The sequence below is a fragment of the Oryx dammah genome, unplaced genomic scaffold (genome assembly GCF_014754425.2).
Source record: "Oryx dammah isolate SB20612 unplaced genomic scaffold, SCBI_Odam_1.1 HiC_scaffold_21, whole genome shotgun sequence".
Lineage (NCBI taxonomy): Eukaryota > Metazoa > Chordata > Mammalia > Artiodactyla > Bovidae > Oryx > Oryx dammah.
In genome coordinates this window covers 21,080,178-21,095,188 of record NW_024070205.1, presented here as the reverse complement: position 1 = coordinate 21,095,188, position 15,011 = coordinate 21,080,178, and the positions used below count along the sequence as shown (strand labels likewise).

The 15,011-nt window shown below is 38.7% G+C and overlaps 1 protein-coding gene across 8 annotated transcripts in view; it reads left to right on the top strand.

Annotated features, from left to right (window-relative positions):
- The window catches only part of RASAL2 (RAS protein activator like 2), a 394,323-nt gene that overhangs the window by 342,734 nt on the left and 36,578 nt on the right, over positions 1 to 15,011 (top strand). For all 8 annotated transcript variants that reach the window (XM_040263908.1, XM_040263910.1, XM_040263909.1 and 5 more), the window contains 4 exons: positions 6,231 to 6,384; positions 9,796 to 9,894; positions 10,442 to 10,996; positions 13,152 to 13,296. In XM_040263908.1, the coding sequence (XP_040119842.1) occupies positions 6,231 to 6,384; positions 9,796 to 9,894; positions 10,442 to 10,996; positions 13,152 to 13,296 (953 nt within the window). The remainder of the gene's footprint in view (positions 1 to 6,230; positions 6,385 to 9,795; positions 9,895 to 10,441; positions 10,997 to 13,151; positions 13,297 to 15,011) is intronic.

Below are 15,011 nucleotides of genomic sequence, written 5' to 3'. Positions count from 1 at the left end.
TCTCTAAGTCTTTCATTATTTCTCTCCCGTCTCTGTACCCCTTTCTCCTCTTTTTAGCCAAAGTATACCTTGTTCAGATACACATTTGATCTTGTCATTCACCCTCCACCATTCACAACCTTTCTATGTTCATTCACTGGCTTTGTGATCAAACTGGAACACCCACGTTACTACTGGTCCCATCATAGTGTCTCTCAGGCCTCATTATTCCCCACGCCTCTTCTCTCAGCCCCAGCACACATCCACCCTGGACCAGAGCCAAGCTGCTTAATTCTCCTCAATTCCTCAAACACCCCAGGTTTGTATTTTTCTTGCAGGCTTTCTCACATGCTGACCATTCCCTCTCAGACTCTCAGGACCTCCACATCTGCATACAGCTAATTCCACTCCACCGTTAATTACCTAATGACTTTTAGCATTCCATCACATTGCTTTTACCTCCATGAAACTTTCTTTGAATCCCCAGCTAAAGATCCAGGGCCCCTACTAAGTACCCACAGAGCCATTTTTGCATCTTTTGTCCTAGGTCTTACCACATGGTATAATGGCTTGTTAACTCAGTAGATTATAAACTGTGTGTGACTACAGCAACCTTGCCTTTCTTCTTCACCATTGTTTACTTCCATCTGTGTAGTGCCTGACACGTAATATGCACCAAGCAACTATTGGATGAATAGATGGATTCAGACATGTATTCATTTATTCAACCGAATAATGGTTAAAACCAGTGGGAAAGCAAATAGGCATGAATTTAGGAATGATGAAGAAGTAAGTGTCATTGAACTTCATCAGTTTCTAAATTTTTTATCCTCCTTTCACCCATACTTAAATTTTATGGTGACACTGAGACTGAAGTCTAAATTCAGGGAAGAATAGTTACTAATCTTTCCACTTACTCTTGAACTATTTAAATGTGTAATTGAATTCATTTGTGAGTGTGATTTAGTTTAGTTTCATTTTTTTTTAATTCGGTATTGTTTATATGGTTATATTGTTGTTTATATATACAGTTATTTTAATTCAGTGATGTTTATACTGAATTTGTTCAACAAGCACTAGTAGATTTCATTCCATTTGCAATTTAAGAACAAAAAAGGTATATTACAGTTTGGTACAGTTGCTGTAAGGAGATTTTCCCCTAGTGCCTGTCATTGAAGGCCGAGTGAGTTTTTGGCCCTTCAGAACATGTTTTAATGTCTATAATCTTGTCTTCATTCTGTGTCCACCTTCATTGCAAGTGTATGTAACCCAGATAGGCTGAATGTCGTTTTTGACTGTGATGATAAATTTCCTTACCATGGGTTTATTTAAGTGAAAACTCAGGCTGACAAACATCCTTCTTCACCATTAGCAGCTAGGTTCATTAGACCATCCTGTCTAGAGGCTGAGAGCAGAGAGAAGGAAGATCAGTAGTACATATTATGTTTCCATAAATAGCTTTTTGTATGAGTGGTTGTATGGTTGTTTTGTTTTTTTTTTTAAGCAAACATAAAAACCAGTGAGTAATCTAAGCGGTAGGGACTGGCTTTAACTGCAGCAGGTAAATCAGCGCAGCTAGTGCTGTCAGAATCCTCAAAGAGGACGTTTTTCTAGCACACAAGCAGAACTCTGGTGAATGAGCTCTAATTTCTTCCTTTTTTAAAATTTTTATTTTCTAAAATCCAGGTAGGGAAAGTTTTATAGTATAGGAAAGTATCTGCTCTTTCAAACGGAAAACATCAGTTGGATGGTTTCACAGATACCAGGTTGAAAAACAATGAAATCTGGGAAGGAAGTAAAGCTGTCTTTTCCCCAAAGTGAAAGCTCAGAACAACTTTTGAAAAACTGATTAGACCCTTTGTAAATTTGTTGGTTAGAGTACTAGGATACCGAATTTTATTGATTTCTTCCTGGAAAATTTCCAGACAAGATAAAGTGCCTTAGGAACACACGCTGGTGAACACAAACATATATTTCTGTACCCAGTTTATGGCTGAGCTGTCTTTTCAAGAATTCAGTGAAGCAGTTTGGAATCGTAACTGCCACACCAAGCAGAAATTCACCTGCCCTGGAGTACAGGATTTTGTGTGGCAAAAACCATTTATTTTTTCAGTTGTATTTTTAATTAAAAGTTTCCCACATTTGGAACTGAATCTGTTAACATGTGGCAGATTGAGCTAGCGCATCCAAGTACCACTGGCGCTTTGGGGGAAATATGCTTTTTAAAAAATTGGATGGTTGAGCTGGGAAAAATCCAGCTGTGTTTTACTTAACATTGCATTAATCAGAGTCTTTTGACTCCTTTTTTTTTTTCCTTCTTCAGTAAATTCAATGGCTTGCATGTTGGCTCTGCACCCCCCACGACTTTACTTTTGTCTTTTAAGACTTAAGAGCAATATAATATTAATTCACTGTCTTGGGTGATAGAAAGCTACTCCTGCCTTGTAGTTTATCTCTTAAATAGGTCAGAAGTAGCAGGTAATTTTCATCAGCAAAGCAATTAGATTTTTAACCGTTACCTTTCATATCGCTAGAGCTCTGGGAGTTCACACAGAATTTGGTGTTATCTACTGACTGTAAACCAAAATGTAAAGGAGATCAAACCAGTCAATCCTAAAGGAAATCAGTCCTGAATATTCACTGGAAGAACTAATTCTGAAGCTGAAGTGCCAATACTTTGGCCACCTGATGCGAAGAACTGACTCATTGGAAAAGACCCTGATGCTGGAAAAGATTGAAGGCAGGACGAGAAGAGGACCACAGAGGATGAGATGGTTGGATGGCATCACCGACTCAATGGACATGAGTTTGAGCAAGCTCTGGGAGCTGGTGATAGAGAAGCCTGGCGTGCTGCAGTCCATGGGGTGGCAAAGAGTCAGACACAGCTGAGCAACTGAACTGACTGAAGGATATAGTGTTCCTTAAGTAGAACTAAAAGTGCTTGTGGGAAGCAGGTTCCCAATTAAACCAAGAAATAGTCATCTTTGAACCCTGAATTATTACATGATGTTTAGGATGATGGGAGTTGAGGGGGGTGCAGGGGTCAGAAAGAGAACCGTAGTTAGCGAATTCACAATGTCCACTTTCAAGGCTAGTTTCCTTGATGAAGGCCATTGTCAGATTGGACTGAGAATTGTTTCAAATTCCCATCTCTCTCTCAATAAATCCACATTCTTTCCTTTAGAGAAGTAAACTGTAGTGACAATCAAAGCTGCTAAAACTGTAGTTAACAGATCTAAGAAAAATCAACTCATAGGAAGGTGCAGGAGGAGGTAAACATGACTTGTAGGAGCCTGGGGATTACTAGTGCTATTAAATTTGCACAGATAATGCCTCCTCAGCACTGCCATTCCCAGGCTGCTCGATCTTCCTGTTCACCATAATCCTGCTTCTCTGGGAATTACTTCTGTCTTCTCCAAGACACTTTCTTCCCAATACAGGAAGGGCTTGCTTATTTATTCAGTAGCAACGTTGAATGTTTAGCAGATGTAGTGTTCAATCCACTGGTGTCGGTGTGTATACACACACAGACATCCATAAATGCTGAACAATAAGAAGATCCTGAACAACTTGAAATTTCCATAACCAGGAGGAATTTTGAATTCTAATTCCAGGTGGCTTGGTTGTAATATCTGTTTATGTCTGTATTTGAAAATTAAGCCTGAGTATCAGAATGAAATTTGTTCAGCATTATAAATACAATGAATAAAAAATTTTTATCCACCCCTCTCTCTAAAAAGAAAAAAATATTTAACTCAGGTAAGTTAATGAAAAACAATACCTAGTAACATTAAACTAGGACAGCCAAGGAAATAGAATGGACATGAGAGAAAGATTATACTTTCAAGGTGGAACGAGGGGAATACCTTTTAGTAGGGGCTGGGGATTATCCAGAAACAAATCACTGCCTTGTTCTCTAGCAAAGTTAAGAGATTCTCCTTCACCCCCAGAATTGCCTCAGTTTTTTCCCTATAGCTTCTGACTCCAAAATTGTTAATGGGAGTGGGTGGGGCCTCACTGTTCCTTCCTTTCTGTCTTAAAATGGTCACATTTGCAGAGCATGCTCCTTGAGTCCTTCACACTGGCGGCTTCTCCCTGCTGCCTTGGGCTCTAATCTCCTTATAGGTGTAGCACCATGGCAACAGGCCCAGCCTAGAGCCCAGGAACCTTGTTTATGTTACCTGAGGGGCTGGGTGCAGCCTGAAGAAGAGAAGAAGAAGATTACCTGTCCTGCAGCCGGTTTAGAAGATGGCTTTGCGTTCCATTTCGCGTGTTTCTGTTCTGCTGCTATTGAAGACTCGAAGTTACACCTGGAAAACATTTATTCAAAAATGCTATTAGTAACTGAAGGCAGCAGAGGAAGCTACCTTCTGTTGGTTCTTGTCTTCTAACCAAAGTTGTCTTCTGAGATGTAGTTCAGAAAAGTGACTTCCCGTGCTGTGACATGTGGCGGCGCTATGATTTGGGGGTGCACTCCAAGGTGGCTGTTCAGTTGCTTCACGTAGGTAGACATTTATTTGATTTGAGATAATGTTATGTTTTAGAATACTTTCCTAGGGAGTTTAAAAAATACAAGTGAGGTTTTTGTCGTACGTCTTATTTTAAATATGCCTTCTTCATCTTTCCTGTTGAGAGGCTTACTCCCAGAGCGGGAGAGGCTTCTCCTCTCCAGGCAACTCCTCCTGGGAAAAGGGGGCTGGAATTGTTGTTTCATTTGTAATTAGGAACCGTTATAGTATCCTGTTGCCTCAACCAGGCTTCCCATGAAGCATACTGGGAAAGGTTGTATGGTAATTACATTAAAATTTGTTTTTGTGTTTAGTTATTTATAGTTGATATGCTATGTTGACAGTATATAACATGACATTGTTTCATCCACTAGAACAAAAGGAAATAAATGTGGAACTATTAAATTGTTCTATTTTTATGTACAAAACATTAGGTGGGTTTTGTGCAGACTTTGTATTATCAATGGTAAATGTAATTATTGACTCCTTGACCTTAAAAAGACTACTCAATATGAGAACACATGTTTTGTGTGTGGAAAGAAGAATGGACTAAAATCCTAGTCTTAGGATGTTTTTTCCTGTATGTATGGAATTTGATTAAACAGTGTTGGAATGGAACCAGAAGGGAAAGAGCAGCCTTTAGTACTAGTTTCCTATATCTCATTACTTTATAATTTAACTGCAAGCTACCCTGACATTAAGTATTTCAGTTCCTTTTAATGTTAACATGGTTATTTCAAGGAAATGAATGAAGCTGCTTATTTAATGCATTTTACACAAACAAATACCTTTCTACAAGACATTTCTTTTTATCTCTATTACTAGGTACTTCTACTTAAAATATATATATTTAACTCTGAGTGTTTCAGTCAATAAATACTATAATTACTGAGTAAAACTGCATAGCTATCCAGTTCTAGATTCAAGAATATTGTGTTTAATATTGTTTGGCTTCAGGCAGTGAAGTACTAGCCCCTGTAGTGACAAGAGTCACAATTCCCCACATTCCATCTAGGGGACAAAACGAACCAGAACCCCTGAATGGTGTTGACAAAGATCTCTTCTTCTAGATGGGAGTTGGAACATTTCTTTGGAGGGTGGGAAGTTTCTTCAAGGCATTTTACTGTTCATTCATATTTGTACAATAAAGCATAAATAGAAACAAAAGCTTGCCAGAAAAGAAGTCCATATTGAGATGAAAATCAGACCTTTTGAAAAGCAAGGTCTTGTGCTGAAAAGTTTGGCTTTGTTTCTGAGTATGTATATGTGTGTTTATTCTGCCGAAGCAGTGAAGATATAGCCACTACTATTTTGTCAGTGATAGTAGACAATAAAGCTATAGCATGGGGGGAAAAAAAAGAAAGCATTTGTCTTTAAGTAAGACCTTTGCATAAAAAAGAAATGCGTAAGGTTACCTGGAATGGTGTCTATTTCTCCATCTCCAGCACAGGAATGAGAATAAAAAACAATGTCTGTGGTGCAGCTTCCAGCTCCTTGAGATTAGTAACGTTATAGTACGTTTTTGTGTTTTGCTGAAAAAGGAAAGTATGTGTGTGCACACACACATGAATATATATGTGGTTTCTATGTGTCCCATGAATATGATCCTATCATCATTATTACAGATTTATTTTTTCTCTTTAGGGATTTATCCATTTGTTGTTAAACCTCCATTGCATTTGACCTTTATTTTCTTATTGGCCAAGTAGTTACACTACCATAAATATCTTTTTCTACTTTTAGGTCTCGTGGGCTGCCTAAACTAAAAGAGTCCCGTTCTCATGAATCATTGCTGAGCCCATGCAGTGCCGTGGAATGTCTGGATCTCGGTAGAGGGGAACCTGTATCGGTAAAGCCACTCCATAGCAGCATCCTTGGACAAGACTTCTGCTTTGAGGTAGGAAAGTCTAGGAAAAATGAAGAGTAGTAAGACAGCAAAGAGATTTTCTATCCAATATTCTTGTGATTGCATTACTGTATTATTGATGATTTGATTATCTTAACTGGTTTTTAGTTACTGAAAATTACCTACTTACACGGGAAAAGTTAGAAATCTGCTAATCTAATTATGTTGGTGGTGTTGGAGAAGACTCCTGAGAGTCCCTTGGACTGCAAGGAGATCCAACCAGTCCATTTTGAAGAAGATCAACCCTGGCTATTAATTGGAAGGAATGATGCTAAAGCTGAAACTCCAGTACTTTGGCCACCTCATGTAAAGAGCTGACTCATTGGTAAAGACTCTGATGCTGGGAGGGATTGGGGGCAGGAGGAGAAGGGGACGCCAGAGGATGAGATGGCTGGATGGCATCACTGACTCGATGGACGTGAGTCTGAGTGAACTCCGGGAGATGGTGATGGACAGGGAGGCCTGGCGTGCTGCAGTTCATGGGGTCGCAAAGAGTCAGACACGACTGAGTGACTGAACTGAACTGAACTGAATTATGTTGGTGATTAAAGTTATTAATGATGGCTTCTCATTCCTTTTGGCTTTGTCTGCTTTCAAAATAAATGAATTCTTAGGACATTCTCAGCAGAGATCACAAGATTAATACTAAATTATTGTTAGTATTTTAATCTTTTGGTATTGAGAAAGATATTACACAGTATGTTACTATTTTTCTTCTGAAAACCTAAGTCCCGAATTTTAATGATACTTTGAGGGAAAAATACCAAAACCATAATTTTTTCTAACTAAAACCTGAGTGGTTCAAGATCCGGGATCATGTCCTCTTTGTTTTTATAAGTTCTGTGCACTTAGCTGGCTCTCTGGCACGTTGCATGTGCCTAATTTCTTCAGTGAACAAACTGCCCTTTACCAGAAAATTATCACTTTTTATAAGGTAATTTTCCCCTCCCAAACTTAATGTACACAATTGGCCATTTGCAAATTTAATTTCAAAACCATCTGTGTACTTGTTAGCATTATGATTTAATTAATTAGCACAGACTTACAAAGTTACTAATGATGAGCCCCTGTGTTAGATGTTGTAAAAGTTGAAAGATATCTGATACCTATTCTTGGGGACCTGCCCTATCCCACAGAAATACAGTGCAAGCCATGTGTGTGATTTCAAATTTTATTAAACCCAAATGTTACCACTTCCAACATGTAGCTAAAATAAAATTATGAACTGTTCACCTTCTTTTTTTAAAACTAAGTCTTTAGAATCTGATGTGTGTTTTACACTTAACCGCACATCTCAGTTTGGACTAGTTGTTTTTCAGCTGCTCACTAGCCACCTGTTGTTAGTAGCTACCATATCAGACAGAATGTAACATCTGATCTAATTCACTGGGTTATAAACTGAGAGTAAGTTACTATGTGAGCCACGTTAGCAATTTGGACAGGTCATTTATTGGTGTTCTTTTTTATAAACGTCTCTTAAAGTTTGCCATATTTGTGGAAATCAGTTCAACAGATTGTATGCCGAGACAGGTGGTCGGTTCTAGACATAGAGACAACATACTTCATTTTTAAAGGACATTGATAATAATATTCAAACTAACCTAATGACTGGAAATCAACAGACTGGTTGCCTAATAGAAGAGAAATGGGTTCCAGAGTAATTAATTCAACACTACTCAGTTCAGTTCAGTCACTCAGTCGTGTCTGACTCTTTGCGACCCCATGAATCACAGCACGCCAGGCCTCCCTGTCCATCACCAACTCCCGGAGTTTACTCAGACTCACGTCCATGGAGTCCGTGATGCCATCCAGCCATCTCATCCTCTGTCGTCCCCTTCTCCTCCTGCCCCTAATCCCTCCCAGCATCAGAGTCTTTCCCAATGAGTCAACTCTTCACATGAGCTGGCCAAAGTACTGGAGTTTCAGCTTCAGCATCATTCCCTCCAAAGAAATCCCAGGGCTGATCTCCTTTAGAATGGACTGGTTGGATCTCCTTGCAGTCCAAGGGACTCTCAAGAGTCTTCTCCAATACCACAGTTCAAAAGCATCAATTCTTCAGTGCTCAGCTTTCTTCACCGTCCAACTCTCACACCCATACATGACCACTGGAAAAACCATAGCCTTGACTAGACGGACCTTAGTCGGCAAAGTAATGTCTCTGCTTTTGAATATGCTATCTAGGTTGGTCATAACTTTTCTTCCAAGGAGTAAGTGTCTTTTAATTTCATGGCTACAGTCACCATCTGCAGTGATTTTGGAGCCCAGAAAAATAAAGTCTCACACTGTTTCCACTGTTTCCCCATCTATTTGCCATGAAGTGATGGGACCAGATGCCATGATCTTCGTTTTCTGAATGTTGAGCTTTAAGCCAACTTTTTCCCTCTCCGCTTTCACTTTCATCAAGAGGCTTTTTAGTTCCTCTTCACTTTCTGCCATGAGGGTGGTGTCATCTGCATATCTGAGGTTATTGATATTTCAACGCTACTAACAAGGCTATGGTTTTTCCAGTAGTCAGGTATGGATGTGAGAGTTGGACTGTGAAGAAGGCTGAGCACCGAAGAATTGATGCTTCTGAACTGTGGTGTTGGAGAAGACTCTTGAGAGTCCCTTGGACTGCAAGGAGGTCCAACCAGTCCATTCTGAAGGAGATCAACCCTGGAATTTCTTTGGAAGGAATGATGCTAAAGCTGAAACTCCAGTACTTTGGCCACCTCATGCGAAGAGTTGACTCACTAGAAAAGACTTTGATGCTGGGAGGGATTGGGGGCAGGAGGAAAAGGGGACGACTGAGGTTAAGATGGCTGGATGGCATCACTAACTCGATGGACATGAGTCTGAGTGAACTCCAGGAGTTGGTGATGGACAGGGAGGCCTGGCGTGCTGTGATTCATGGGGTCGCAAAGAGTCGGACACGACTGAGCGACTGAACTGAACTGAACTGGACTCTTTTCAATTTCATGTAGTAGCCTTCTGTAATATTATAATGTGAAGGCAGTCCCAAGAAATAAGCTGTTAGAGATCTTCTTCCCTTTTTAGTTATTTTTTTATTAACTCACTCAGAATTGAGGATATTTATTTGCAGGTAATTTTTAAAGGTATTAATTTAATTAGAGGTTTTCAGGTTTGTTCTTTCTAAACTGTAGGCCAGTTTTCGGTTCCTAAGCTGAATTCTCAGTGACCTTTGTCCTTACCTGGAGAGGAGTATAGACGCTAAGTAGATAACAAAGCAAAAAGTGAATGTAGGTGCACACATAGATATCACAAAACCAGCAAATATCATTTTGGTTACCGTGTAGTATCATTTGGGTTCATAGCATATCCCTAACTCTTTGATACACCTAGGAAGATAGAGCCCCCAAGCCCTATGTTTCCTTTTCCTTATCTCTAATCTTTATGTTGAAGGTTACCTACTTAAGTGGAAGTAAATGCTTCAGTTGTAACTCTGCTTCAGAGAGAGATAAGTGGATGGAAAACCTTCGTAGGACAGTTCAACCAAATAAGGTAAGAGTGGCTTTGAATGTCCAAAAAACTGTATAACTCTATAAGCAGTAAGTTGATTGAAGGGAAATGCAGTAATATTAATAATACCTTAAATTTTACAGAACTTTTAAAGACAAACACGTGTTTATTATTTTATGCTCAAAATGATCTTACTGCAGATAGTATCATGATTTTATCAGTGTGGATAAGAAGACTCAGAGAAGTTACTTGACTAAGCGAGAACCGAGTACAATATACAATAGAAATGGGACTAGAACACAGATTTTGTAATTACTTACATACCTCTATCTTATTTGCAGAAAGCTAATCCAGTTGCCATAAGACTGGCTATACGAGAATTTCCATTACGGGTTGTTATTTCTTTAACCCAAGTGAAATAGAATGTGGCTCTCTAAGGGCTTGCTGTTATCTTGAATGATGAGATAGCAATCTCCTTCATTATTTTATGACTGCCCTTAATGAAGTACGTAGTATCACTTACTTTAAGAGGAAAATGTTGTCTTTCTGGGATTTTGGCTCTCAAACACAACTTGGTTACTTTTTATAGGACAATTGTAGACGAGCTGAAAATGTTCTCCGTTTATGGATTATTGAAGCCAAGGACCTTGCCCCTAAAAAGAAATATTTCTGTGAACTGTGCCTTGATGATACCCTCTTTGCTCGTACAACCAGCAAGACCAAAGCAGACAATATTTTCTGGGGTGAACATTTTGAGTTCTACAGCCTTCCACCTCTTCATAGCATCACAGTTCACATTTATAAAGATGTGGAAAAAAAGAAGAAAAAAGACAAGAATAATTATGTAGGGCTAGTCAACATCCCCACTGCCAGTGTGACTGGTCGCCAGTTTGTAGAAAAGTGGTACCCAGTGAGTACACCTACACCCAACAAAGGAAAGACAGGAGGACCTTCTATTCGGATTAAATCACGTTTCCAAACCATCACCATTCTGCCTATGGAGCAATACAAAGAGTTTGCAGAATTTGTCACCAGCAACTATACCATGTTATGTTCTGTTCTTGAACCAGTAATCAGTGTGAGAAATAAAGAAGAACTAGCCTGTGCCTTAGTGCACATTCTTCAAAGCACTGGAAGGGCCAAGGTAAGTAGAAAGGGAGGTTGCATTGCCCAGAAAGGAAACCTATTATTGGTTCTTAGATTCAGAAAAAGTGGAGATGATAAAATTAAAGAAGTAAAATGAAGAATCTAACAAGTATTTATTTAAAGTTTATTTGCACGAAATATAGATAGCACCGCTAGCTCTTTATCGCCGAACAAAATAAATGGCAGGACTGGTCTAATAATCCCATTGTGTGCAAGATTATTTCTGTTTAGTTCCAAAGAGTGTTGTGTGATTGTTTTATTCCACACTATATTTTAATTTAAGATTGACTGATGACTATATATATCACCTAGTCACAGAAGGAAGTATTCCTGAATCAGGTTGGTCACTAGCAAGAGTCTTCATGAGATTAATGTCTGAATTTAGAATTAAAATACCAAGGGATGTTATTGTTAGCTGTCTCATAATAGCCTTACCTCAGTTCATCCTGGATAGAAGTAAAAATCTAGAAAGATAGAAAGAGAAATACACTAATTGTATGAAGAACACTAAACAATTGATAGAGTGGTGCCTGAACTGTGGTAATTATCACCTCTGTGAGGCATGTTCACTTAACTAGGCCAAAGTCTGCATTATATTATATGCAAATTGATCATGGTAAAATTGTATTTTAGATCTAGAGGAGTTCACAGCTAGAATTATTTAGAACAGAACAATAGAGTATTTTTAACATTTCTTGATACATATCAGAATATATCAATATATTCAATATTTAGTTCCTTATTTAATTGCCTTCCTATTGATTGTCATTTTAGTGGTTGAATTTATTAATGATAATTTTGAGCTTTCTGGTTTAAAAAAAATCATTGAAATTTTGAGTCTCATCTTTGAAATTGTATGGATATGTTCTTTTTGTGCTTCATTTGCTTGAGGTTCAAGGATATATGTAGGATTTTTTAACAGCTTTATTGAGGTACAATTTACATATTATAAACCAAATCCATTTAAAGGGAAAAATTCAATGAGTTTTGACAGTTTACGTACCGTGGAAACCACAGCAGTCAAGATGCAGAGTGTTACCATCACCCCCAGGTTTCTTCCTGTCCCTGAGCATAAGAGTTTTAATAGTGATTCCTAAGTCTACAACTCTTTTACCCTGATGAAAAAAATCCCAGGATGAACCCCATTAATATTAAAATGCTTAATTTTAAAATAAATCAGCATATTCCCTCTGTTTTTTATTTTGGAGACTTTGAAATATCCAGTAAATATATACTATTCAAAATATATGACATTATCAGATTTCAAATTGAATAATGAACACTGGATTTTAAATTAAGTTCCTTAAGACTGTTGAGAAATGAAGCAGCTATTTCTTAAGGGCTTCATTTCTCCTTATGCCTTCCTTCACTATGGATGAGTAGATGGATGGATGAATGGATGGCTGGAGATATATACATACATAATTCACATAGCAAATGAGTTTAGATGTTTAAGAAATTTCATGTTGATACTATGGACCAATTTGTAACTATTTTATACTGAACACCTAGTATGTGTCAGAAACTGTTAAATGCTGGAATATAGAGGTGAACAAAAATAGACACTGTCTTTGGTCTCATGGGGCTCACAGTCTCTGGGGAAAACAGATATTAGTAAAATAATTACAGAAATGTGTGATTACAGTGAGAAGTGCAGATTTGTAAAAAAGATGCATGGTGCCACAAGAATGTGGATTAAGGGGTCCTGACTAATGGAGTTCGAGGCAGTCTTGGTCAGACAAGGCTTCACTGAGGAAACGAGGCACAAACTAAAATCCAAAGGATCCAAGGAATTAACTCCATAGAAATGGAGGCGGAGCAAGGGTGGGAGTGAAGCAGCACTGAGAACAGCATTTGCAAACACTCTGTGGTGAACAGACAACGTTGTGTGTTAGAGGCTTGCAGGCCACGTGCAGGATGATAGTGCTTATCCCATGCAATGAAAAACCTTTGAAGGAATTTTTAACTTAAGGTTGGTAAGTTGGTAACACTTCAAATTTTATGCTGGCTGACCTTTTCCCTTCAAATGAATCTGGTAGATTTAGTTTTAAAGCAGCATTCCCAGGATGTCTGACATTTCATCAGTCTCTCCTAACATGTAGTATTTATTCACATTCAGTTGCTTTCTGCCTGATTGAACATTATTCTACCAGGATTTTCTGACGGACTTGGTGATGTCTGAGGTGGATCGTTGTGGAGAACATGACGTCTTGATCTTCAGAGAGAACACCATTGCCACCAAATCCATTGAGGAATACCTCAAGTTAGTGGGACAACAGTATCTTCACGATGCACTGGGTATGGAGAAAGAAAACATCTCTGTTCTTTCCCTTTTGATTTTGAGGTTATTTCACCCTCACAAAACAACCAACTGGAACTCAGATTCTGAACGTTATTTAGTTCCAACTGCTTAAAGTGTTAAAATTGGAGTTTCAATTGTCAGAAGTGTCTGCAATACTCACCAGGGGAGGAATAGAAGATCTGTGTCTTATACCATGTACCAGGAGAAAGCTCATGGGCACAGGCAGCTACCCCCATGCCCTCAAGTTCCTGAGATTCTGAGACATACAGTGATGTTTGTAATGAGATGTTACATCTAGTTGATCTGTTTCCTCTGAAGTCTTGGGTATTTACATCATGATATATTGGGTTGGCCAAAAAGTTCATTTGGGTTTTTCCATACCATCTTATGGAAAAACTACAACAGACTTTTTGGCCAACCCAATAAATACGTTACCTAAGTTTTGAAAGTGTTAGCATTTGTTATCATGCATCAGCAACGGAGAAAGTCCTGCCAGTTCCCACGACTCCCAGTTTCTGCCTTCAAGACCTACAGAATTTTTCACGACAACTAAGTTTTCTCCAATCAGTAGTTCTTACTGCCTGGGTCACCCACTTACAGCTCCATGTTTGGTCGTAAACTTCAGGTGTTACCACTAGAGTAAGGCGCTGTGCTTGGCACTCAGTGTACATTATGATAAAGCAGACATGAGTTCCTTAAAGAACATTGTCAGTATCTTTACGTCCCCAGTACTTCACACAGAATGTAGAACAGCACTGTCCTAAAGAAACTTAATGAGAATCGCATGTAATTAATATTTTCTCGTAGTCACGGTATAAAAAAGGGGCAAGAGAAACAGGTAAATTTAATTCCAGTAACATTTTATTCAAACCAGTATATCCAAATATTATTTAATATATCATCAAGATAAGAATTATGAACAAAATACTTTACTTTTTTCATGCTTTTTGAAATTATGTGTATTTTATCTACATTTATTGCATGGTCAGTTATGCAGTAGCCACATTTCAAGTGCTCAATAGTTACATGTGACTGTCAAGAGTAGACAGTTGTGTGTTGAAGGCAAGAAATAAGACTGAATGAGGTAATCAATCACCAGTGAGGTAATAGGACCTGGCAACTCTTCAGTTTGTGGGAATGGGGCAGGGTGTGGTAGGGGAGGAGGTCAAATACTACAGTGAATTTGGGGCCTTTGCAAATGACAAGAAAGATGATGAGATTCTTAACAGAGAACATAAAAGGAGTACGCTTGAAAGAATGAGAAATGGTATTTCACTTCACATGTATTGAACTTGAAGTTCAAGTGGGAAGTCCCAGGGGTTCTAGGTAGGACATCCCAAGATTTCTGTCTAGCTGGCTGGTGGAAGTTTAGGGCTAAGTTACCCATGTGGGAGGGAATCAGTGAAACTACCAGATTACAGGAGGAAGAGAATAGGGCCAATGACAGATCTTAGAGTGTTCCTGGCTTATGGTGTAAAAGGAAGCAGAGGGATGAGAGAAGAGGTCAGAGATAGAGGAAGTGTGCATGCCCATGCCGAAAGAAAAGAAGGAAAAGAGTCTTAGACACCAAGAGGAAAAAGCATTAAGAGAGTCAGAGATCAAGGAAGGTAAAGATTCAAAGAAAAACATGGCTGTTGGTTTTGCTCATTAGTGATGCCTGGGATTGTTCTCAGGAGCCAGGTCACAGGAGGTAAAAAGTGAATGACTGCTT